This window comes from Syngnathoides biaculeatus, chromosome 4 (assembly GCF_019802595.1).
Source record: "Syngnathoides biaculeatus isolate LvHL_M chromosome 4, ASM1980259v1, whole genome shotgun sequence".
Classification (NCBI taxonomy): domain Eukaryota; kingdom Metazoa; phylum Chordata; class Actinopteri; order Syngnathiformes; family Syngnathidae; genus Syngnathoides; species Syngnathoides biaculeatus.
In genome coordinates, this window is record NC_084643.1 from 29,893,627 (window position 1) to 29,916,972 (window position 23,346).

General features: G+C 40.9%; 1 protein-coding gene across 2 annotated transcripts in view; it reads right to left on the reverse strand.

Annotated features, from left to right (window-relative positions):
- Positions 1-23,346, reverse strand: part of LOC133499560 (GDNF family receptor alpha-2-like) — an 80,684-nt gene that overhangs the window by 11,289 nt on the left and 46,049 nt on the right. For both annotated transcript variants that reach the window (XM_061817719.1, XM_061817718.1), the window contains exons 4-5: positions 19,192-19,570; positions 499-611 (exon numbers count right to left, since the gene is read on the reverse strand). In XM_061817719.1, coding sequence (XP_061673703.1) covers positions 499-611; positions 19,192-19,570 — 492 coding nt within the window. The remainder of the gene's footprint in view (positions 1-498; positions 612-19,191; positions 19,571-23,346) is intronic.

Consider the following 23,346-nt stretch of genomic DNA (forward strand, 5'->3'; position numbering starts at 1 on the left):
TGCAACTTGCGCGCTGAAAAAGAAATTCCAATTTTGCACCGCGTATAATCTCCCAACGCGTCCAGACGTCGCCGTACCAGGGCGCTGTTATCGAAATACGCACGCATTAGCCGGTGCGCGTTGTCGGAGCAACATTAAATATGAGCAAACAGATGGTCATCAAGTCTTTTAATTAAGTAAACACTCTCTCTGTACCTCCCTAATTACTTCTAGTAGTAAACTGATGGCCAGGCCGCTGGGGGAGATATTGTAGCAGTCAGGGAAAAGCTGACAGTCTCGCTCCTCAGTCCGCTACATGGGATTAAATAAATAAACAAATAAACAAACTAAGACTAGAGTGCTGCAGCGCTGCTTCGTCTTCTCTAGACCATGAACCACCTCCTCTAATCTCACAGTGCTGCTGACATTCTGAAAAATATCACGAGAGCTCCCAGCAGGTGGCTTTGTTTCTTTGTCTCTCTTTCAAACATTCTCCGGCGCCGTCACGATGATACTGACCGATGAGTCTCGTGTAGGAGGCCAGGCAGGCTTGGTGATTGTCTTGGTTGGGACAGGTGCTCACTGTGGGTGGGATGCTGCGGCAGTTTGTCATGAAATCAGCCAGCCTGGACCTGCGCCGAAAAAAACAAACAAAACAACAACAATATGAAGCGAATAGGCATGAAGAAAGTGCTGACAAAACATCGCAAAATATACGTCAATGCATTTTCTTTACAAAAGACAGAGAAGACGACATTGAGGAGCTGTAGAGTACAGCGGAACCTCCAATCTCACAAATGGAAATAGAAGGTGTCTGATCCAGAGTTCTTCACACTTTTTTCAATATTTCTTATTTTATGTAAAGTTCATTCCCATTACATGGTTATCATCACTGATAGCCTTTTGACATCCATTAAAACATAAAAAGCCAATGAAAACGCAAAAATTAATTTGGAGTGAAGTTAACCCTGCAAATTCTAAATGCGTTTAAGTTTAAAGAAAAATGCTGAAAACATGCAGTGTGTACATCCCACACCAAAAAAAAAGAGAAAGAAATGCTATGATTCAATTCCAAAATGTTTTTGTTAGTACTTTTCAATGGAAATATTTTGCTGTCAAGATTGGATTACACAATTTCCACTGTAGGGCAGTCAGCAATAGTTGATGTCGGTTCATGAGGTAAGAACAAAACATCATCTTTAAATATAAATGTTGTATTTTTTTGCCAAATGAGCACAACATGTTTGTACGAGGCGGCACGTTGGATCAGCGTTGGCCTCACAGTTCTGAGTTCTGTTCGATCCCAGACCCACTTGTGTGGAGTTTCCATGTTCTCCCGTGCCTGCGTGAGTTTTCTCCAGGCACTTTGGTTTCCTCTCACATCCCAAAAACATCCAATATTAATTGGACACTAAATTGCCCCGAGGTATGATTGTGAGTGTGGCTGTTTGTCTCTATGTGGCCTGCGATTGGCCAACAAACAGTTCAGCGTGTACCCTGCCTCTGCCCGTTGACAGCTGGGATAAGGTCCAGCATTCCTCGCGACCCTCGTGAGGATAAGAGGCAAAGAAAATGGATGGATGGATGGTTTGTACGAACATCTGAGTTAGCACTTACGCCAATGCTATCAAATCCTGGGAGGTGCCCTGGCTGGTGCACCATTTTATTAGATATGATAGACTATATAAAATCAGAACTAGTGTACTCAAAGTTTTTCAACATATTTTATTGCCAAATATTGTATGTCGATGGATGTATGGAAACATTAAGTACATTATACATTGTTTTGTGGGAAATAGTTTTGGTATCATGCATGCAATGGTTCTCTGCATATGTATATTTTTTTAATGCAATGTCTTATTTTGGTCAGTTGCATTCAGTGTCCAGCATCAAAAGGGGACATCAGACATGCACATCTGTTGTGGGAGCAATCAAACAGGTGGACTGAATAACAAGCAGGTCTCCCTATTGACTCACAAGCAGCATTACTTTTTTTCCCCATTTTTCTAGTCCCTATCTTGACAACATGCACAACAAACCCCAGCAGTAATTAATTAATGTAGGATGAGAGCGTCATGCTTCTTTTGACCCATTCTTCCGCGATTATCCCTCAGATCTCAGCGGTTTCCCAAAATTAACTTTGGGCGCCGACGTTGGGTACTGATAAAAGCAGTGGTTTTTCCTTTTTTTTTTTTTTGTTGTTGTTGTTTTCGTTTGTTTTTTCGGTGTGTTTGCGATAAGAGTTTTAAGTCTGCCGAGGCCCCCAGGGGGGCATCGCTAATCCACTTAAGTAGGTTTATTGGGAGGAGCGTGTGCAAAGTTACTCCATCTGTGTTGTTCACATCACACTGCTGCCCACTATATGAATCACAAAGCGTTGCGTTAAACGCTCTACCTCCATCCTTTTGTCATTACAGCCATATTTGTCACTTTGTGGAGCCTAGTATAAAAAAAATAAAATCTGTGGTGGATTTAAAGCTGCCATATATATAACACATAGTCTAGTTTGACTTTGAAAGATATTCATATCAAATGAATGGACTGAACCAAATTTATAGCCCAACATTGTATTATACTCTACACATTAAATACACCACAGACCGGCCCCAAATGATAGCCACAGAGGTGTATACAATTTCAATTACAAAGATAAAAAGGAAATAATCAAGACAATCAAAGAGGTATTAATTCAACAATATGTTGACTGTTGTGGTTTCTGTTTGCAGTGGTGTAGAAATGCACCGCATCAATAACGAGATGTGGCGAGTGATTTAGTTGCCTCAATGAGTTTCATGACAAATTCCAAAATATTAGGAACAGGTGTCACACCATAACAGCTGTATCATGCAGTCAAACTTATTTAAGATTCATCAGACTTTTCATATATTATTTCAACGAACCCCTATGATGTCACATTAATTGTGCTGGAATATGATTTTTGCAGCCCCATTTTGCAGGGCTAATACACCATTTGGGCAAAATGTATTGCAACAGTGCACACTGTTTTGGAGAGCTTCGCCGATGGTCTTACGAATGTAAATCAAGCTCACACAGGCTATGAGTACCTGGGGAGAGTCCAGTTTCGAATTTCTTTCAGGGATCAATAATATATTCAGTTGCAACGCAACTTGGAACGGTCTGTGTGCGTGACAGTAGACAATCCCGAGAGATTTCTTCAAATATCACGAGATTTAATATTAGTCAGTATCAAAAATGTTGACTCCCAAGTTTTTCCATTATTTGACTGCCCCCACGCCCTCACCCAACCTGATACCACCATAGAAGGGTGCCAATGATGGCAAGATTTCTCTATGGGGCAGCATGGTGCCTATCAGTGAGCTTGCCTGCCTAGTAGTTCTGAGGTTCTGTGTTCCGAACTCAGCTCAATCTTGTGTGGAGTTAGCATGTTCTGCCCCTGCCTATGTGGATTTTCTCCACTCAATCCATCTTAAAAACATGCCTCTTACGTCTATAGATGTGAACGCGAGTGCGACTGGTTGTGGTATGTGCCCTGGCAAACGGTCCAGGCAGAAGCTCGCCTCTCGCTCAGTCAGATGCGAGAGGCTCCCTAACCCTAATAAGCACCGTAGAAAACGGATGGCTAGAATATTTCCTGTTTTGAAATATGACCAATTGGAGAATAACCAACATCCTGATTGTCTTCGACTTGTATTTATTCATGTAAATTGTCGTGAGATCCCGGTGTTGACGACGATCACCCAAATACAAATGACTTTTATTGTTCCAAAAGCCCGCTGTCTTGACTGAGCTTTTTTTTAACTAGCAACGCTATCCGAGCCGAACGCTTTATGCTTCACTTACGGATGACTTTTCGTGTGTTACTCATTTGTTTTGTGGTGCAGCCAGTGTAGACAAATCGAGCCTCATGCACGTTGAGGGGACAATATCCTCTTTGTTGATGTCTTTTACAAGGCCTACACCTCAACAAAAGGGAAAATCTTACCATGATGATGGTCTTCTTTGGGGATCTCAATCATCTTAATGCCTCAAAACGGATGTAAAAATAATCACCTCACAAACGGATACTGTGCGTACCCCCTGCAGATATGCTCCCTTTTAACAAATGTGATGAGTTCATTAGCGAAAGGGAATAAAGGATATGAACAAACTAAATGATGTGTCTCAACATCCCAACCACAGTGTGGGATTATCTTGTACTGTTGTGAGTGTGAGACTGACAGATGAATTAGGATATAAACAATGCGCCGGAATGCTGCATCCTCCCATAAGTTCCGTCACCTTTTTTAAATATGCATAGCAGCTGTATCACCTTCACGCAGTGAAACTGTGCTACTCGATCACGAATGCATTACCCTGTGGCTTCTCCATATGTTTCCGAAGCGAGTGGGCTTGCTGCGATGAATAATGGCCGTTCTTGTGCTGACGGTGAGCCTGTTGCTATCAGCGGAGGGAACATTGTCATTCATGGAAGTCGGTAAGGAGGATTCGGGGAGAAATAAGGCGGGCTATTTAAAGTGTGGTGAATTGAACACAAGTGTGCGCACTATTTTGCTGCATCTTAATTCTGTGTGAGCAAAGAGAGTGGACACAAACGGGATTTGCTTATGGAAGGATTACAGGGGTGGTGAGGTGAAACGCTGTCCTTCTACCGGCCTTTCACCGGCAAGTGGTGTGTCGGGATTGAAGGAGAAAAACAAACAAACGTGACACCAACTGCGTAACTTCAAAATAAACATTTGCATCTGATCTCATTTAAGGTTGTGTTGAGGATATTTGTATCGGCAATTTGGAATGTTCCCGATCGCTGACATTTTGGCGAGTCACATGACCTACGTGCGCGGATGTGACGTGTCATGTGTTCAACCTGTGGATCGGTTACGTTCCTACACAGTTATGGCCGGTTATTTTTAAGTTACAGTACCGATGACATGACCTATCTGATACATTATTTTCAATGAGTGGACTTCCCCTTTAACCAAGACATACATACACTTTCAACTTTTTCGCTCACCACTAAAAAATAATCATACCCACACAGATTAAACATTTGTTTGCAATACTGAAATTCTCATCTGCATCAACAGATTTCTGGATGCATTTGTGCTTACAACACTCTCTAGCCATGTGTACATTTACAAACCTTCTGCTTCTTAACTCCCAATTTTATATGCAAATAAACACTGTTGGAGGATATTCATAATGCAGTTTTGTAGGTTTAAATGAACAGGGGGTGTTTTGAAAAGCTTCAAGGCCTGCTTGAGAAACAAAAGCACATAAGAATCCTTTCCGCTGTACTTGATACGAACCATATTTTTCCACATAAAACACCACTGCTGTTTCTTTGGACGGCTCGTTTAATTTATGTAATAAATAAATAAATAAATATATAAGTCCGAAGACCACAAAGTACATCTATGACGCACATACAGAACAAATTTTTTTTTATGCTTCTTATGGACCAAGTTTTTATTTTAAGTTGCCAATGGTGTGTTTATGCAAGGTAAGACAAAGATTACAGAGAGCGCGTTCATTTTGGAAGCGGAATGCTTTAAGACAATGATGGCTTAAAGACAGTAATTTTACGTTTATAGAGGTGTGCTGAGTGTTCACACAATGCTGTTCCAATCCCGGGATGTAGCGCATTTCAACAGGATTTCCATTATAGGGCGACCGAACACCACTCTCTGCTGAAATTACATGCTGTCTAGTTCAACAGCGTTTTTTTTTTTTTTTTTTTTTTTTTTGGGTCATTTCAGCCACTCAGCCCCCCAGGGAAGTGGCAGGGGAGCCCCTACAGAGGTAGACTTCTTACAGCCAACCTGACACTTTAAACACAGTCATTCTCCCCGACGCCGAGTGCATGTCCGCGCAGCCTGGCAGTAAGAGAAAACTAATGGCTTTTTACGGATTCGTATTCTGATCACTTGATGGCCATGACAAACAATGTGAGTCGAATCAGATGAATGTCAGTCTAAGAAACTATTTCCTCTCGGCTGAGACAGAGACACAATAGCTATCAGATGCCACAAATCCTTTAAAGGATGATAATTTCTGTTCAAATGAGAAATTGCTACTCTTCTCCCTTATCACTCGTCTTCAGCATATTGAGGCTGTCAGCTTTATCTTGCCATCAACGACACAAGGCATAACAACAGCTATGACAATGGCGGCCACTTAATCGGATCGCATAATAGCGCTTGGAGGAGGCAAATGAAAAAACAAAGAAGGTGCTTTCTGTTGCATTCGGATCTGTTTTCCATCCCTCAGCCTATCCTCTTCCCCTCGCTCTCCTCAGCTGCAAGTGTGCCCATTTTCTAACATGCCATTAAGGAATCTGAATGCGCAAAAGCAAAATTCGCAGCCTTCCATGTGTTCCTTTGTCGTTTTGATTAACATCGCCGCCAAACAGAGGACAACATTCATCGTGGAACCTTGCGCCCGTTTTGATGCATGAATCATTATGTCAACAATTACTATAGAAAAGGAAAACAAAAGCACTCCGACCTTGTGTGGGGTGCACAAGTTATTCTGTATATTGATTAAAGGTCCTTAAACCTAGAAGAAAAGTACTTTCATCCAACTCATTTTCACTTTTAACTTTATTTTCATTCAGTCTGCCTCCTCATTTTTTCCTGTGTGACCTTGTGTTTTCCCTCAATGTACACACAGCACCTCATATTGACGGAAAAAAAGTTGACATTTTTGTAGATTGATTAAATAAAGAAAAACTGAAATATCTCACAGCTCTAAGTATACAGACCTTTTGCTGTCACCCTCATATATTCAACTCAGGCGTCATCTACTTCTTCTGATCATCTTTAAGATGGTTCTACACCTTCAAGTGGAGTCCAACTGTTTTGGATTATACTGATGGACTTGATTAGGAAAGCGACAGACCTGTCTCTAAGGGACCTTGCAGTTCACAGTGCATGTCAGAGGGAATGAGAGTCATGAGCTCAAAGGAACTGCCTGAAGAGCTCAGAGACAGAATCGTGCCAAGGCACTGAGCCGGCCAATGTTACGAAAAAAAATTATTCTGAAAAAAGACACATGGCTGTATTTGCTCAAAAGTGTGCTTCTACTAAATTCTCAGCAAAGGGTCTCATTTAGTATGGCTGTGTTATATTTCCGTTTTTCTTTAATCTGCAAAAAAGTCCACAATTGTGTTTTTTTTTTTTGTCAATATGGGATGCTCTGTATACATTAATGAGCAAATAAATGAACTTCAAAGATTTTAGCAAATGGCTGCAATACTGCATTTCACATGGTCTGAATAGTTTCTGTACTCACTTTAAAAACGTGTAGTTGAAGCCACATAATGAGCTATTTGGGCCAGACTTCACATGCCAAATATTCACCAAAATATAAACAAGTACACCCATGTCAGTACACTTCTTTAAAGACTCTTAACTAAGACATAGACACACAAAAACTAGCAACCCTGCTGATTATGTAGGGGTCCACGAAGGCAACTGTGTGTGTGTGTGTGTGGTGTGTGTGTGTGTGTGGTGTGTGTGTGTGTGTGTATTTGTAGGTTTGTGTGTGTGTATCCGCCTCGTGGACAAAGAACCTTTAGTATTCTCTTTGGAGAAATCCAAGTAGTAACTGTATTTCCAATGTACCCATCGTGTTCGGGTACATGTGAATTGACCACAATAATAAACATTAAGAATTATATCTCATCATTATTATTATTATTATTATTATTTTCAACAAGTTCTTGTTGGATGTAGTTTGTCCAGGTATTTCTCATGTTGTGGCTTGTAGATTTATTTTCCATTGACCGTGCTAGCACCTGCTATATTTGGCAACACCGCACTCATTGGGATTCCCAGTCGATCTGAAAAGAGCCATGTGGACAGATGGTATTGAGTGAAAACACAAAGAAGCTTAGCTGTCACATTTTTCTTGCCCATTTTGTTTGGTTTTATGGTTTAGTTTGAAAAGATTGACCACAATTCTCCTTACTAGGTGCCCACATTGACTTGCAGTTGATTCTACACCAGCAGCTGCAAAATGACTTTGAACCCCCAAATCAGTGTTGTCATGAGAATCATCCATCCATCCATCTTCTTAGCCACTTAACCTCAAAAGGGTCCTGGGAGTGCTGGAGCCTACCCAGCGTACACCCTGAACTGGTTGCCAGCCAATCGCAGGGCACATGGAGACAAACAGCCGCACTCACAATCACACCCAGGGCCAATTTAGAGAGTCCAATTATTGTTGCATGTTTTTGGGATGTGGGAGGAAACCGGAGTGCCCTGAGAAAACCCACGCAGGCACGGGGAGAATGTGCCAACTCCTCACAGGTGGGTCTGGGATTGAACCCAGGACCCCCGAACTGTGAGGCCAACGCTTTACCAGCTGCTCCAGCCTCATTACAATCAATGCTGATCAATTCATATGACCCCATCCCCACCCCCTCCCACACACACAGGTACGAACAAGGTGAGCAGATTATTCAAGGTTGTCTTGACTGCTTAAATATTGTCAAAATATTGCAAGCAGACCTCCTCCATGCAAACAAATGTGCTGGAAAAAGTGAGAGTGAATTAATAGTGCGCTACAGAGCTCTTATCACCAGTAATTAAATAACCATTAGCCACACAATAAAGCTATACTTTTAGTAGGTCTCGGCCGAATTAGTGATTCATTTTTCATACAACAAATTAGGAACTACAGTGGAACCATAGGGAGACGAAAAAAGTCATACAGATTTTTTTTCATTAGTATTGTACAGTGCGCTCTTTTAAAAATCGACTTTTTTTCCCTTTCAAATGATTAAATGGCTCATAAAATTACCCACAAAAACATTTGATTGACTTTGATTCATTTGTGAGGGGGGAAAAAAAAATGGGATGACTTCTTAAAATTTAGACACTCCCCAACCATATCCTCATCTCTGGTTCGTAAACGGGGAAATCTGTAATGAGAAGTTGAATCGTATCATAGTCTTTGAATAAGAAAAAACAAGAACTGAAATTAGGAAATGAAATTGAGGGAAATTTTGAATATTTCACAGATGAGAATGGAATTAATCCGACTGATGTGCTCAGAAACTAACTCCAAAAGTCAAAACATCAATTAGACAAAAAGAACAGAATGTATTCGGAAGCTATAAGACACCAACTATGAGAGCAATAATAAATTGCGCACATTTCTTGTGAACCAACTTTAACACAAAGAAAATCATTACTGTAATGACAGCCATTTAAGATTCAACTGAACAGAGTCACCACTATAAATTAAAGTTTTTAAAAATCATTGTAAGCACTCATGTACGTCTTCAAACAACCCAGACCAAAAGACAATAACGTACTTTTCTTAGTAATGGAAACATTGCTCAATTAAGCACAGAAACTAAGGATAGTTGCACTGTTAACAATCACAGAAGTACATTATATATATATTTTTTCATTAAATATTTGTAATTGCATTAACAATGTACAATTAGGAAGAGCACCTGGCACAGATGGATGTTTTTGGTCGAATTTATGAAAGATTCCTACTCAATTCCAGCTACTTCTTTTCAAAACAGTCAAAGAAATAAATGATATAGGTCAAACTAACAAGAAAATGAACACAGTGGCAATCAAACTAGTACTAAAACCGGGCTAAGACCCCATTCTCCCAGCTAATTATCGGCTCTTATCACTGATTAATGGACATGCCAAAATTATCTTGAAATCTGTCTGAGGTGACTATCTCATATGTTGATTTCACTTTCGATCGTGTGTTTTTTTTTTAACATTATATTGTTGTGATCCTTGTTTATGTTCTCCAAATCTAAGGATTCTGCTGTTGAAGGCTACAGTACATCTTTACAAATAATCCTGTTAAAACACAGATTGAAAAGTTCTGAAATGCATGCAAATCAAGGATAAGAAGAATGGAGGGTTAACTTGTAAGGCCTGTTCCAAACTACAAACATGCATCACACTGCAATAAAAACACACAAAATGATGAATTATCCTATCAGTGATGCCTGGAGTATACTTCCATACGTATCTCCTTTTATAGTCGAGTTAAAACGGTCAGTGAGTGTGCGCATACACACACACACCTACACTCACACACTGACGCTGTATTGAAATTAAATTCATTTTCTTTAGCTCTAACTCCTGAGACCAGTCTCTGTGTTCATTTTCTCTTGCCTGCCTCTCATCTTGTTTGCAACTCTCATGTGTAGCCAGCATGTCTCACACACCCAAAAGCAAAAGGCCCGATCACTGCACAGCATCGCCGAAAAACTACGCGAGGCAAAGGTCACGGGTTGACACATGATTCATTTTCAAAATCTGAGATTTCCTCTTCTAGTATACACACTTCACTTGAGAAAGTCAAGGGAGAGAAATTGTCTTTTCTTTCCCTTTGAAAATATTTCCTTTGATAACTAAACAAAGAATGAGCCCTATGTACATCAAACACAGTACTTTTTATTTTAATTTATTTAGCTTTTAATTTACCTGCGTGTTCTTTGATTGATTGACATTGAGTCCTCCGGCTCTCCCCCAAAATCATCTCTGACAGGCTGCAGCACACCTGCGATCCTGATGAAGCTAAACTGTATTGTAAACGGATCGATGGATCGTGTGGGAGCCATTTTAAAATAAAAGATGACATACTCATGAGTCCATCCATCTTTTACTTCTTAACTGGGTTGGGTCGCAGGGAGCAGTAGCTTTAGCAGGGACGTTCAGACTTCCCCTTCCCCAGCTACTTCATTCAAATAAAAAGTCCCTCAGCAGAACAATGGAGTCCTTAGAGGAAGTGCTCTCCAGCACTCCCTCTAAGGACTCCAAAAAAGATGGGTACTCACCCATTGCCCTACCCGAAGGCGGAGGCAGGTTACACTCTCGTCCACCGAGGTGAACCCCAACGTACAGGCGCCGAGCTGGGGGGGCAATAAGTATACTCACATGTGCTCAGCGCCTCTCACTGTGTGAAATTTGAGAGTGGAAGAGAGTCCAACCCCTCACACGAGGACTGGTACCAGAGCCCAAGCCGAGCCTAACTATATCTAGTTGGAACTTCTTGATCTCACACACCAGCTCAACCTCCTTCCCTAAGGTATTAAAAGCGACAGAGCGATGTCAGCGATGTCATGACACAGAGCTAATTTCGAATTCAGAAAGTTCAACTAAATACTTTATTTTCTTGGAGGATGCATTTGGGATTAGCCTTTGAAGTTGGTAATAGTGAAAAATGAAGTGAAAGAGGCAATGACGCTTTTCCAGAATGAGTGCTTAAAGAGAAGGATGCTTTTTGTGTGGCACACCTTAAAACAGGCATCAAGTGCAGGTGGAGATGGGCCTGGCTCAAAATGGAGGCCAAATCAAAAAAGCAAAGAAGCGAGGCAAATTTAATTTTAAATCCTAAATGTGTAATTCAATATGTATTTGACCACCGTAAATATTTTTCTGCATGAAGAAAATTTGTTTGTTTTTGTTTATTGTAATCCAGATTTTTTCCACATTGCATAATTTGTTAAAATAAAAAAAGTCTCTTCATCTCAAACTGCTCCTCCAATGTTTTTTTTGTCACCCTTCTCAGGCCAAAACTCATGTCTATGAGTATTTGAGTAGTGTATATGAGAGTGTGCAAGTAGTCTTTACCTGTCTGGCAACCAGTTCAGGGTGTACCCTGCCTCCTGCCCGTTGACAGCTGTGATAGGCTCCCACTCACTCCCCGCGACCCTTGTGAGGATAAGCAGCTAGGAAAATGGATGGATGGAAGTAGTCTTTATGAGAGCAAAACTGGCGTGTATGAGTGTATTTCACTAGTGTTATCTGAGATGGTTTGTGTAGTGCTCATGAGTGTTTGACCAGTGTCTGAGAGCATTTGAGGAGTGTTTATGAGAACAAAACTCATGTTTATGACAGGGTCTGAGCAGTGTTTGTTAGAGTGCTTGAATAGTATTTATGAGAGCTTTTTCTGTAGTTTGTGGGTATGAAAGCATTTGAATTGTAAGTGTGAGAGCTAATTGTGAATAATGCCCCAAACTGCCCTTAATAGGCAACAATCTGGTGTCAAGCCTCAGCGACAAAGATGAATCTTACATGTTTTGGAAAGGGGTCGGTGAGAGGATAATTTAATAGGTAGGAGGATCCACTGAGAGTTTATGGAATTTCTTTTTGGCCCGGTCACTCTGTCTCCTGTTGTTTATCACAAAGCAGATATGTGTGTCCACGCTTCTGTTTACCTGTTGGGTGATCGATTGTCACTCAGGAGTCCACTCTGAACACCAATAGGCAAAGCATTCAATGCGCAAGTGCCCACAAACTAGCGTGGGGCTGGGGGGTGTGATATCAATCAAAGACAGAAGACATTGATCCTACAGCCAATCAATGTACTTCACATATACTGTTGGACTCAATGCTCCTCGGATTCACGGTGACATAGGAATAGATTGGGTGCTTCTTTGGTTGGAAGCATGCGTGTAAACATGCGTGTTACGCATGCACGCAGCTCTCCACATGACACAATAGGACATCCAAATAGTGCCTGCTGTCACTGTTGGACTCGGCCGTCCTCAAAGGAGTGCATTCATTTGAAGGTTGAAAAAGCAACCCAGGAGAGGGATGTTTTGTTTGTTTGTGCTGGATTACGGAACAAAATAACATCGTAACAAACTGCTGCAGAGGTACGGCCGACTGGAAGAAATGAGTGCTGCTCCATTTAACGCGTGTTCGTCGTCCAGTCCCTAGATCTCCGCTGAATATCAACAATTGCCTCCGCAGAGACCAGGTAGTGAATTAAATCTTTGTGCACAATGCCACCACAACCCCAGCCAATATTCTGTGTTTGAACTTCACTCAAATGTCTAGATTTTGTTTTCCGGGACTCTGGGCTCCATGTGAAAATAATATAAATGTGAAATGACTTTCACAAGAAATTGTCAGACTACAAAGTTGGAACTGCTGATGCTGATAGGCATTTTTACATGACTTTTGACTTGTGCAAGTTCATATTAGTGCAGTTCAACTTTGTGTTTTTGTTATTTTGGAAACCAATCAAAATGTAAAAATGGGTCTCTAGTGTTGCCCAAAAACAATAGGTTATTATGCGTAGCAAAACAAGAAACTTTGACAAAACTCAGTGAGCGTCTGAAAGATTAACAACATGTAGTAATATGTGTTCAGTCTTATTAATGCCTTGTTTCTGTGATTAACTTCTTTTTTACATTTATGACGGATAACCGCGTTAAAACAGGAGACCCATGAAGTCTGCCGGGGTAAATAAATGAGCATCGCCGCTTCGTGAAGTCATATTTATGTGGGTGGATTGTACATCTGGCTCACAATCGAGAATTCAATGTTCAAATGTCATTTTCGGCCTTCCTGTGTGTCAGTTTGCATGTTCTCCCTGTGCTTGGGTGGGTTTTCTTAAGGTACTTCTGTTTCTGCTCACATTCCAGATGCTAAGACATAGGTATCAAACTCAAGGCCCAGGGGCTAGATCCGGCCCACCACGTGATTTTATGTGGCCCGCGAAGGCAAATCACGAGTGACAACTTCCATGAGTCCTAAAATAAAAAATCTCAAATTGTCATATCATAAATGATAACGTTGAGATATTGCAAGCCTGTTTTTTTTTTTTTACCAATCATCAACAAAAGTTAAAAAAAAACATTCCCCTTGATTTCTGATTCCAAAACTAGTTCATAAATTTCATGTGTTCATATGACGTGATTAAAGATTTTTTATACGTTCACAGTCATAACGGCTCTCAGAAGAAAACGGTGAATACAATGTGGCCCTCGACAAAAATGAGTCTGACACCCTGCTCTCAGATCTCCATAGGTGAAGAGTGTGAATACTGTGAATAGTTGTTTGATATGCTCCATGTATTTGACTGGCAACCAGTCTATCAAAGTCGGCTTTCATAGGCTTCAGCTTACCCGTGACTCTGAGGATAAAGAGTATATATATATATATATATATATATATATACAACAGTTAAATAATGTTTACACTTGTATAACTGTTAAAATGTTACCAGAAATATTATATTCGTATTCTCCTCAGCATGGTAGTTATAAGTTCCTTTTTCCTTGTTCGTCGTCCTCCTGTTATTTCTTCATCTTTGCTTCAGTCAGCGTTTGATTGATCTCCTAAGACCTTTTTCATTCTTATTATCACTACATTCCCACACCTCTCTAAAGCCACCCCTGCATTTTCAATGAAAAGGACTCAGGCGGGCGGGCGGGCGAGCTGTGTATCCTGTTTGGAGGTGGATGTCCCCGGGGGGAGACAGGCCTGTCGTTGAATGATCATCCCTTGCTTTAATCAACACATATCCCAGAGGGAAAAGCAAAAAAATAAAAAAATAAAAAAAAAATCCCCTGGCATTTTTCTGGTGTATTGCTGAGAGTTAACTTAAAAAAAAAAAAAAAAAAGTTTAGGGAATGTTAGCTCTTATTTTGAGAAGGTTTCTCTGCAGGGTTTCTTCACATGGAGCCACAAAATAAAGTCCTAATGCCTTGACGCTGTCTTCATTAGCAAGACAAATGAGTTGAAATTCGATTTCCTTGTAGAGCATATTGAGGGTGTCGCACAGATTAGGGCAAATGCAGCAGCGTCAATAAATGATCCGATTAAGTGAAATCAGTTCTGTTGATATTTTCAGGGACGAATACACTAACTGTCTTCTGATAATGCCGAGTATCACATGGAGAACATCATTGCATGTCGGTCATTTTGCCGAATGTGTATGGAAAGGTAAGTTTTTCAGCATGCGTTCCAGATAGTGTGTGTACCATACAATTAAGTGTAGTTACGTGCTCATCGAGCTGTTGACCTTGCATGGCCACAGATAATAGCTTTTATGTTCTATTACATCTCTCTCAATACGCAGGTGAACCCCTGCCACCTGAGTGGCATCAGGTCAAAGAAATAATCTCGGTCTGAAAACAGATTACACAATGCCCGCACACAAGCAATTATCAGGACAATCATAAATTGGAGAAGGGGCTTTAGCTATTTTGTATGAATTCAATGGTCATAAAGTGGCTTTTGAACATAGTTTTCTTAAAAATGATAAAGACTCGAATAAGGCCCATCACTCACCGACCAAAAGGTCTGTACCCCACCACCGAATTGTCGCATGGTTTGTGGAGTTCTGACAGTTGTTTAGGGTGCTTAGCCCCTCATTTTCCTCTTATTTGAAATTTGTCTCGCAAGTGAATAGAGTCACAACATAACAGGTGTAACAGCCATTAACAAAATGCCATGGCATATCACATGAGCCTCCACAACAACAAATGTTTCCAGGTGTGAAGCAAAATGCGGCTATTTTGGGCCCTCTTGCTTAGCTATTATTAGTGTTGTGTGCTTCGAAACAGATGTGTCAGATGTTATTCCCACAAGCCACATTTTTTTCTAGTTCTTCCTTCAGTGTCTCTAGGTTCTTGTTTCTTTTTCCGGATGTTGCTGCCACTTGGAATGGCTTCATCTATTATGACCGCTGTGTTCTGATTTATCCATTCCCACTATATAGACTGATTGGTAATCACCAGTGTGTTTGTCTGAATGTGGAAGTCCCACAGGATCTTGGCCTTGTTGCTGTCAACCACATTTGGTGGTGTCGAACATCTTCATTCTCGGAGCTCCAATCCACATTTGGTACCAATTTCTGGACATCGCTGTGACTTGGCTATGCCACCCATGTATGCCTTGCCCACCAGCATCTTAAACCCTGCTGTGATGAGATGCACTGTCTCTTGGGGTACTTTGCACAGTCCTGGGGTCCTGTCTGATGTGGAAGACCCTGCCCTCTATTAATCTTGAGTTTAGGGCCTGTTCTCCTGCTGCTACGATTAGTTCTTCTATGCTGTTTTCCAGTCTGACCTTTTTAAGCCACTGGTATGTTTTATTAAAGCCCAAGTGTCATCCCTATAAACATTCTAAAATAGATATTGTAAAGCCTCTGTCCTTTATGTCACTTCCTGCTTCTTCTCGAAAACAAATCCCTCGAGAGGATTTTCATGGCGGGAGTTACAAAAAGCTGTATACGTCAAAATCATGTTTTGTGGTGAAAAAACGCATGGGCCCGTATTGGCTGCCATTTTTTTTCATTAATAACATACAAAAAAGTATCCATTTCATGACAGTAGCCCTTTAATGTCAGCCACTTCTTCAATTTGTCTGTGGTATATGCCATAGAGATGAATGCGTTTTTCCACGACACCCCATCTGGCTCCTTATCATTACTGGACTTCTGTTGCATGAGGCATTCATTTCGTAGGTCGTCCCTGGTGTCCTACACATAATTCATTCATTTCTCATTTCGTTCCTCTCTTTGTATTACTACAAATACAGCTGAAGTGGCAAGTACATTCTGCTACTTCTTTGACAATTACACCATATTGTTTGTATGGTTCAATAAAAAAATGAAATAGTATTATATGGGGTCCTCAAGGATGCTGTGTCTCTGTTGCACTGAGTTGGTTCCTGTTTGAGGGGCAATCACCTCATGTACCTGTGTGAGTAGCTAACCTTTTTTTTTTTTTTTTTAACGACGGGAAATGTGGTCATTTGTGGTAGATGGCCATTTTAAAAGATATAAGCACTTTAATGCGGCTGTAGCTCATCTGTGAGGACCTGGGATTTATAATTTCTGGGTCATAGTTCAAGTCCTGCTTTGGGAAAAACAGGGCCACCAGTTGTTGAGGAGAAAGGCTACTCTGCTTACTGGCTGCTGTTGAGGTGCCTTTGAGCAAGACACTGGATGCCGCAACCCTATTTTAGCAGGTGCAGCACTGTCTGTTTGTTTCCTTCACTCGGATATCTTTCAGAATGGCTGCATATTTATATAAAAATATATACAAAATATGCAGAAGAGTAAGTTGATTTTCCCCTTAATCATATTTCGTATGATAGTCATAAAAAATAACCCCGCTTTTGAAATTTGGTTAGCACACATTTTTGTGTAGTGTACTTGTCCTGTTGTTCGTGTCTTACTGAAAAAGCGAAAAAAACATTCTTGTGACAACATCTTGTTTGAAAGTTGATATATAGTTTAGAAAAAGGCTGCCGTTGTTTGCTCCAACTTGCTGTATTCAACATGTAAATGCTGCCGAGACGTGGCACTAATGGTTGTATCAACTCCCTCATCATCTGTCAGTGGTAAAATGGGAAATTAGCCTTTTTTTTTTTCTGATGCTTCTCACATGGTGGATTTTATTTTTAGTGGTGGATGTTCAAGGGTCTAGCAGTCGGTCAAACTTCATTAAGCTCTCAAATGAGATTTTAAATGCTTCAAATTATTCAAATGTCCCACAATTTTGGTGCTATTAGGCTAATGAACTGGCTGGACACACACACACACACACACACCACACACACACACACACACACACACAGAGTTCTGGAAAGATTCTTACAGTTGATTGGGCGAACAGCATATTGAGTGTGTTTTGCCTGTTCTCAGAGGCTCCAACACAAGCAGACATGTCACGGCTGGCTAGGTGTGAATTGAACGCGGCTGTCTGGATCCAACTGTCGCCATGGAGTCAAAGTGAGCCACTAATGTTTTTTTTCTGCTTAATTGAGCTTTGTCTCAACAACTTAGCCACACAACTTCATCCTGTGCTGAAGAACTAGCGTATTCTTAAGACTTCAATTAGTTTCCTGCCAGAGTCACAGCAGAAAAACATAAAAACTCCAAATGTCATGGGAGGAAGTTAATTGCTGTTGAGGATTGACTCTATGCTCGTCCCTTTTTGCTTGTTGCCATCAATATTAAATGAAAATCATCGTCAAGTGCGCTTCATCTCTTTTTGTGGGTAGAATTGGATTATAAAAAAGAAATGACCATTATTTGCATGAATGGCAACAAAATTTGTAACTTAGGCCAACACTATGGGCAACTGGTTAGCATATCTGTTACACAATTCTGAGGACTGGGGCTTCAAATGCAGCCTTGCCTGTCTGGAGTTTGCATGTTCTTCCCGTGACTGCATGCTTTTTTTATTTTCAGGTACTCTGGTTTCCCCGAAGATCCCAAAAATATGTATTGTCGGTGCATTGAACACTAAATTGACCCATAGCTGTGAATGTGTACAGAGTGCTTAGCATTTTGGTGTGAAGTGAAATAACTTATTTTGTGGACCGTTACAACCACATCTCGACCACAGGTGTTCACACACACACGCATGCACTCAAGCACTCACACACTCAAGCAATCACACACAGACGTAATGTAAATGTTCAGCACCTCATGGACCTCATTGCTGCTCCTCTGGCAATTCAGAGATACAAAAGAAATTTATTTTGCTCATATTAAGAAGAAGAAAATTGTAAAAATAAAAATCCTTAAGAAGAGATTAATGCAATCATGCTTCAAGTTGCAAAATTTGCTTCCTGTCCTGCTCATGAAAGTTTGCCCGCTGATTGTCAAATAGACAAAGGTCAGCCACTTTTTCATTCATGAGTTTGAATTGTGCATGTTTTGAAATCAGATTAAGCTGAAAATAAAAAAAGATCTATTAGGCAACCCTTACGGATGGATGATGCATGATTTTCTATCATCATGGGGGCTCTCGCTAGCGGCATAGCTTTGGGGGCTGGGTTTTGAAGCTGTACGGATGGCTCTAGGTATTAAATGCATAATTATCCATCCATCCATTTTCCAAATTACTGATCCTCACTAGGGTCGCGGGTCTGCTGGAGTTTATCCCAGCTGATTCTGGGCAAGAGGCGTACTACACCCTCAACTGGTCCCCAGCCAATCGCAGGATACATATAAACAACCATTCACACCTAAGGACAATTTAGTGTCTTCAATTAACCTTCCATGTATGATTTTTGAATGTGAGGGGAAACCAGAATACCCAGAGATAACACATGGATTTGAACTGTGAGGGAGAAGTTGACCACCAAGCTGTCTGCAGGATTAGCCCAAACCAGACAAAAATATAGTAATATAGCTGTAGTAGAAGAGTCCAAGATGTTTTTAATTCTCAAAGTCAAAGTTTTTATAGATTCACTTTTGTATTGCCAAAATCAAAAAGAAACAATCTTCCAGAAAGGTCCAAAAGGCTCACGACTGCAGTGGTGGACCACAAAAGCATCCATCGATTAGAGGATGCTAACACCAGACTCGCCCAGAGTACCGACAACGCATAGAAGGCTACTGCTTCAGGCAGCCAACTTTTTGAGAGCTCATTTTCCATTGGCACTTGTGCAACTTGTTCTCTGAGCCCCTCCCAGGCCCTCCCTCCACACGCACCTGCACAGAGAGTCCTGGCGGCAGACCGTCCTCAGCTCCAGGCAGTTGGGTTTTTCTTTTTCTTTATAGGAGCAATCTGGCACAATGGTCTGGCGGCGGCGCTCGGCGCAGCCCTCGGTCTGGCAGGGGCAGAAGAGCAGGCGGTGGCTGAACTCGGTGGGCACGCGGTCCAGGAAGAGGCGGAGTGCTTTGTGGCAGCGCTTCTTGCTGCAGGTTTCCCCCTTATTGGGGTCCTCCTTGCTGCAGGTGGCGATATAGGCGGAGCGGTGCCTCTTGCAGGTGCCGTTGAGGTTGCAGGCTTTGGCCGCATCCAGGCAGGGGTTGCAGGTTCTCTCGGCGTCTGCGCAGTGGAAACCCTTTGGGGCCACTGTGAGCATCCCTAATCAAAGTGAAAAACTTTTGTTAGTTTTATAAAAGTTTATGAAAGGTCACATGGTCTGTTTTAAACACAGATATCTGATGCCATAGAGGGAAGTGTTTCCTGACCTGTCCAGTTTGGCATTAGAAAAAAATGTCATAGTACACCACCAAATAAAACTGTCACAAAAAGCAGGGGGGGGGGGTTCCACACCGTGTCATCCCAATAGGACTGTGTGATGAATTTGTCTGTGAGCTGATCCCACGTCAGTTGCATGAAATTCAACAATTTGAAACGCAATACTACTCACTTTGTCCACCCATCATCTGTATTTGAATTTTGATTCTAAAACAGGGAATCACATAGAAATTCTTCAGCAAAGCTCAAATATGTTTTCGACTTTTGGAGGAGACTGAAGTACATAGAACGTCACAAGGACTGGGAGAATTGTTTCAAAAGAGATTGCCAAAGGACCAAGGTAGAGTTTTGTTTAGCACATTTTGCTCACAGTCCTGACTGTGTTTCCATGTTCTCCCCATGCGTTGGTTCCCGCTTGGCTCATGAATAACCAGGAGATGTCCGTTGACACAAGGTCAAAATCAACAATACGACATAGATCGCAGGAGGCTCGGCAGCATAGCATGATCAACAAAGAACTGATCTTTGTTGCTCTGGTCAACAGGAAGTTCATTTCAACATTTGAAATGGTCTCGGGTTGTCACTAGAGAGACAAGTGCAGAACATCCGCAGCAAGTGAAATATTGATTCCAGCTGTAGAAGACCCTGAGTGAAATATAAATTAATTTTGCAACATTATAAACATTACACCAAACACAAATTAGATCTTCGTTTTTAAAACATATAGGTATAAAAATCATTGCACCATGAAATAGCTATCAGTGATGAGCAACATCAAATATTCCTCAATTCATTACGAAGCTCATATTTATTCAAGCACATATTTAAACTGGCTGATACGGTGGACAACTGGTCTGCCTCATTGTTTTGATGACCAGGATTCAAATCCTTGTCCCAGTGGTCTGCAGTTTGCACATTTTCTGCGTGGCTTTTCTCCTGGTACTCGGGTTTCCTCCATTTCCCAAAACACGCACGATAAGTTAATTGAATTCTAAATTATCTGTTGGTGTGAATATGAGTGCCAAAAGTTGTTCGTCTGTGTGTGCCCTGCGATTGTCTGGCAACCAGTTCAGGGTGTACCGCGGCTCTCGCCCTAAGGGATTGCCTCCAGCACGCCAGTGCCACTAGTGACCCGAGTGAGGATAAGCGGTCCAGAAAATGGATGGGTGGATGTTTGAGCAGTGTAATATAACACGAGACATGTCACATGAATTGATGTATTGAGGAGGAATCTTTTTTTTATGATTGTTATTAATAGCCTTTTGAGGGTTCAATTGACTGGCAAACTCAGTAATTTTTATAACCTTGTTTATCCTAGCGAAAATATATACATGTCACAAAGAAAACTCCATCAGGAAAGCCTTCCGGTGAGAAGAACAAAATTTCCCACAGACCAGTTTGGATGAGCAACAGTAAATTGGGTGGACGAGTCTCATTTCTTTTGAGATGAAGCAGCCATTTTGGACAAATTTTTGAGCTTGTACTTTGACAAACACCTGAGTCCCAATCGGAAGCAGGTATTCTAGACAGACAGGTGATCTTATATTGTGAAGCTTTTAGACCTACGTTATCTAATGTGTGTGGAGCACTTTGTCAAAGTTTGATCATCATTTTAATTGTTTGGCCATGAAAAAAAGAACCTGTGAGGGCCCATTCATTGCTACTTGGAGCTTCAATGGTAATTTATTCCATGTTAACGCACCGCTTTCCATTCGGAATAAAAAATAAAAAGAAAGATAAATATCACAGTACGAGAATACAGGCCTCAAAAGCCCATATTGTAATATCCCTACTTTGCTGGATGTCTTTGAGTGGTAAACGATTAAACTCCCTCCTATTTTTCAAGTGTGATGATGGGTCGCAAGACTGTAATTAACCCTGATATTTGTGAATAACGGACGATTGCATTAGGCGTGCTGCATCCTACCACAGGGCAGGGGGGAAAAAAAATGATACACTTTTGTACCCCATTCACTTGTATTCAAGCAATATTACAGAATTTAACCTCCCTCCCCTGTAGATAATGATATTTCAGAGGTCATGGCGCCATGGTGACACCCAGAGAGATTCATCCCTTATTCAACAGAACCAATCTCAAACTGTGTCTATCAGACAGCCTCCGGCAGGAAGAAGACCATTTGTTTTTGGGAGGGGGTATGCCACAGGAGCAACATTGTTTCCAAGTGGCGTATCGCACAATATCAATCCCGCAAATGGGGTTACGCAGAACGCGCCACATTCCAAGTGGGAAAGGAAATAAGAACACCCTGGAAATTAATTATTTTGTGTTTTCAGATTACGGTTAGATAAAAACTAACCCCCACCCTGCTCTTGAGAAATTGCACAATGGGATTCCAAGTATTTCATCACAGACTGAAGAATGTGTAGTATATCTTTCTTTCCATTAATTAACTTTAACTTGGATATATCAAGGTTAAATGGAGAAGGTAGTACAGAGAAAAAATAATGACAGGAGTTAAGAGATGTTACTGTTTATGCTGACTCACTGTTCAAAACAGTGGTGGAAAGGAATGAAGTACAGATACTTTGTTACCGTACATTTTATGTGTACATGTACATTTTTCAGATAACTGTACTTGTATTTGACCACTTTTGACCGGCATTCTATATGTTGGAAAAAAAACAATACCCCAAGTGACTACTTGTCACTTTTTTTTCAGTACTTCTACCTTCACCTTCTTGTCTTTTTTCTTTACAACACTATCTGTAATTCCACATGCGTACAGTGTGTAAGTACCTTTGCACATCTGGTTAAAAAAATACTCAGTACATTCATCTTTCCTGTTAATATAGCGTGACAATTGCAAATATCAGACATCCTTCGATGAGCGAACAACTGTAAACCCTGTATCGTCATATGGCCTCGGGGGAAGAGGATAAATTATAAATCCTTACCTCTGGAGGAGGTAATATCTGTACTTGTTTAGGTTATTTTGGGGAGGTTAGTGGGATTATACAAAAAAAAAAAAAAACAAATGAACCTTCTCAATGACAAAACTCGAGCCAGCTGTGGGCTATAAACTATGATAGGATACGATAATTGTAGTTTCAGTCAGATCTAAATCCCAGGACCAAGTAGGATTTTATTCCTTGTCTTGGGTCCAGCTCATACTCACAGGTAAAAGTTTAGGCCCAACTAACTTTAGTACTATAATGGGCAGAGGATAGTAGTAATGAGACAAATTGTATTTGTCAGTTTTAATGGAGCATAGTTTTTACTTTTACGTGAATTCTTTTGGTAAGAAAAACACTACCTGAACTTTACCTTTTTTTTTTTTTTTTTTTTTTTGACAAATCAAAAAGAACCAGGAAGTCACATGACCACATGGCATCCCTGCGTGGCCCCATAGAAGTCTCAAGCTTTCTATTCTGACATCCTATTGATTTTTTTTTTTTTTGTTTGTTTACCCTGTTGATGTTGGAAAATAGTTTCTTCTTGGAGTACATTGTTGGCAGCAAGGTGCATCGTGGTTACCAAAGCTGCCACGCAGTTCTGAGTTTGGGGATTCGAATCGAGACTACCTACTTCCTGTTTGCATGTTCTTCCGAAACTTGTGTATGTTTTCTCTAGGTACTCCAGCTTTCTACCATATTCCAAATACATGTTTTTAAATGTTTTGGGGGGGTTCATTGAATAC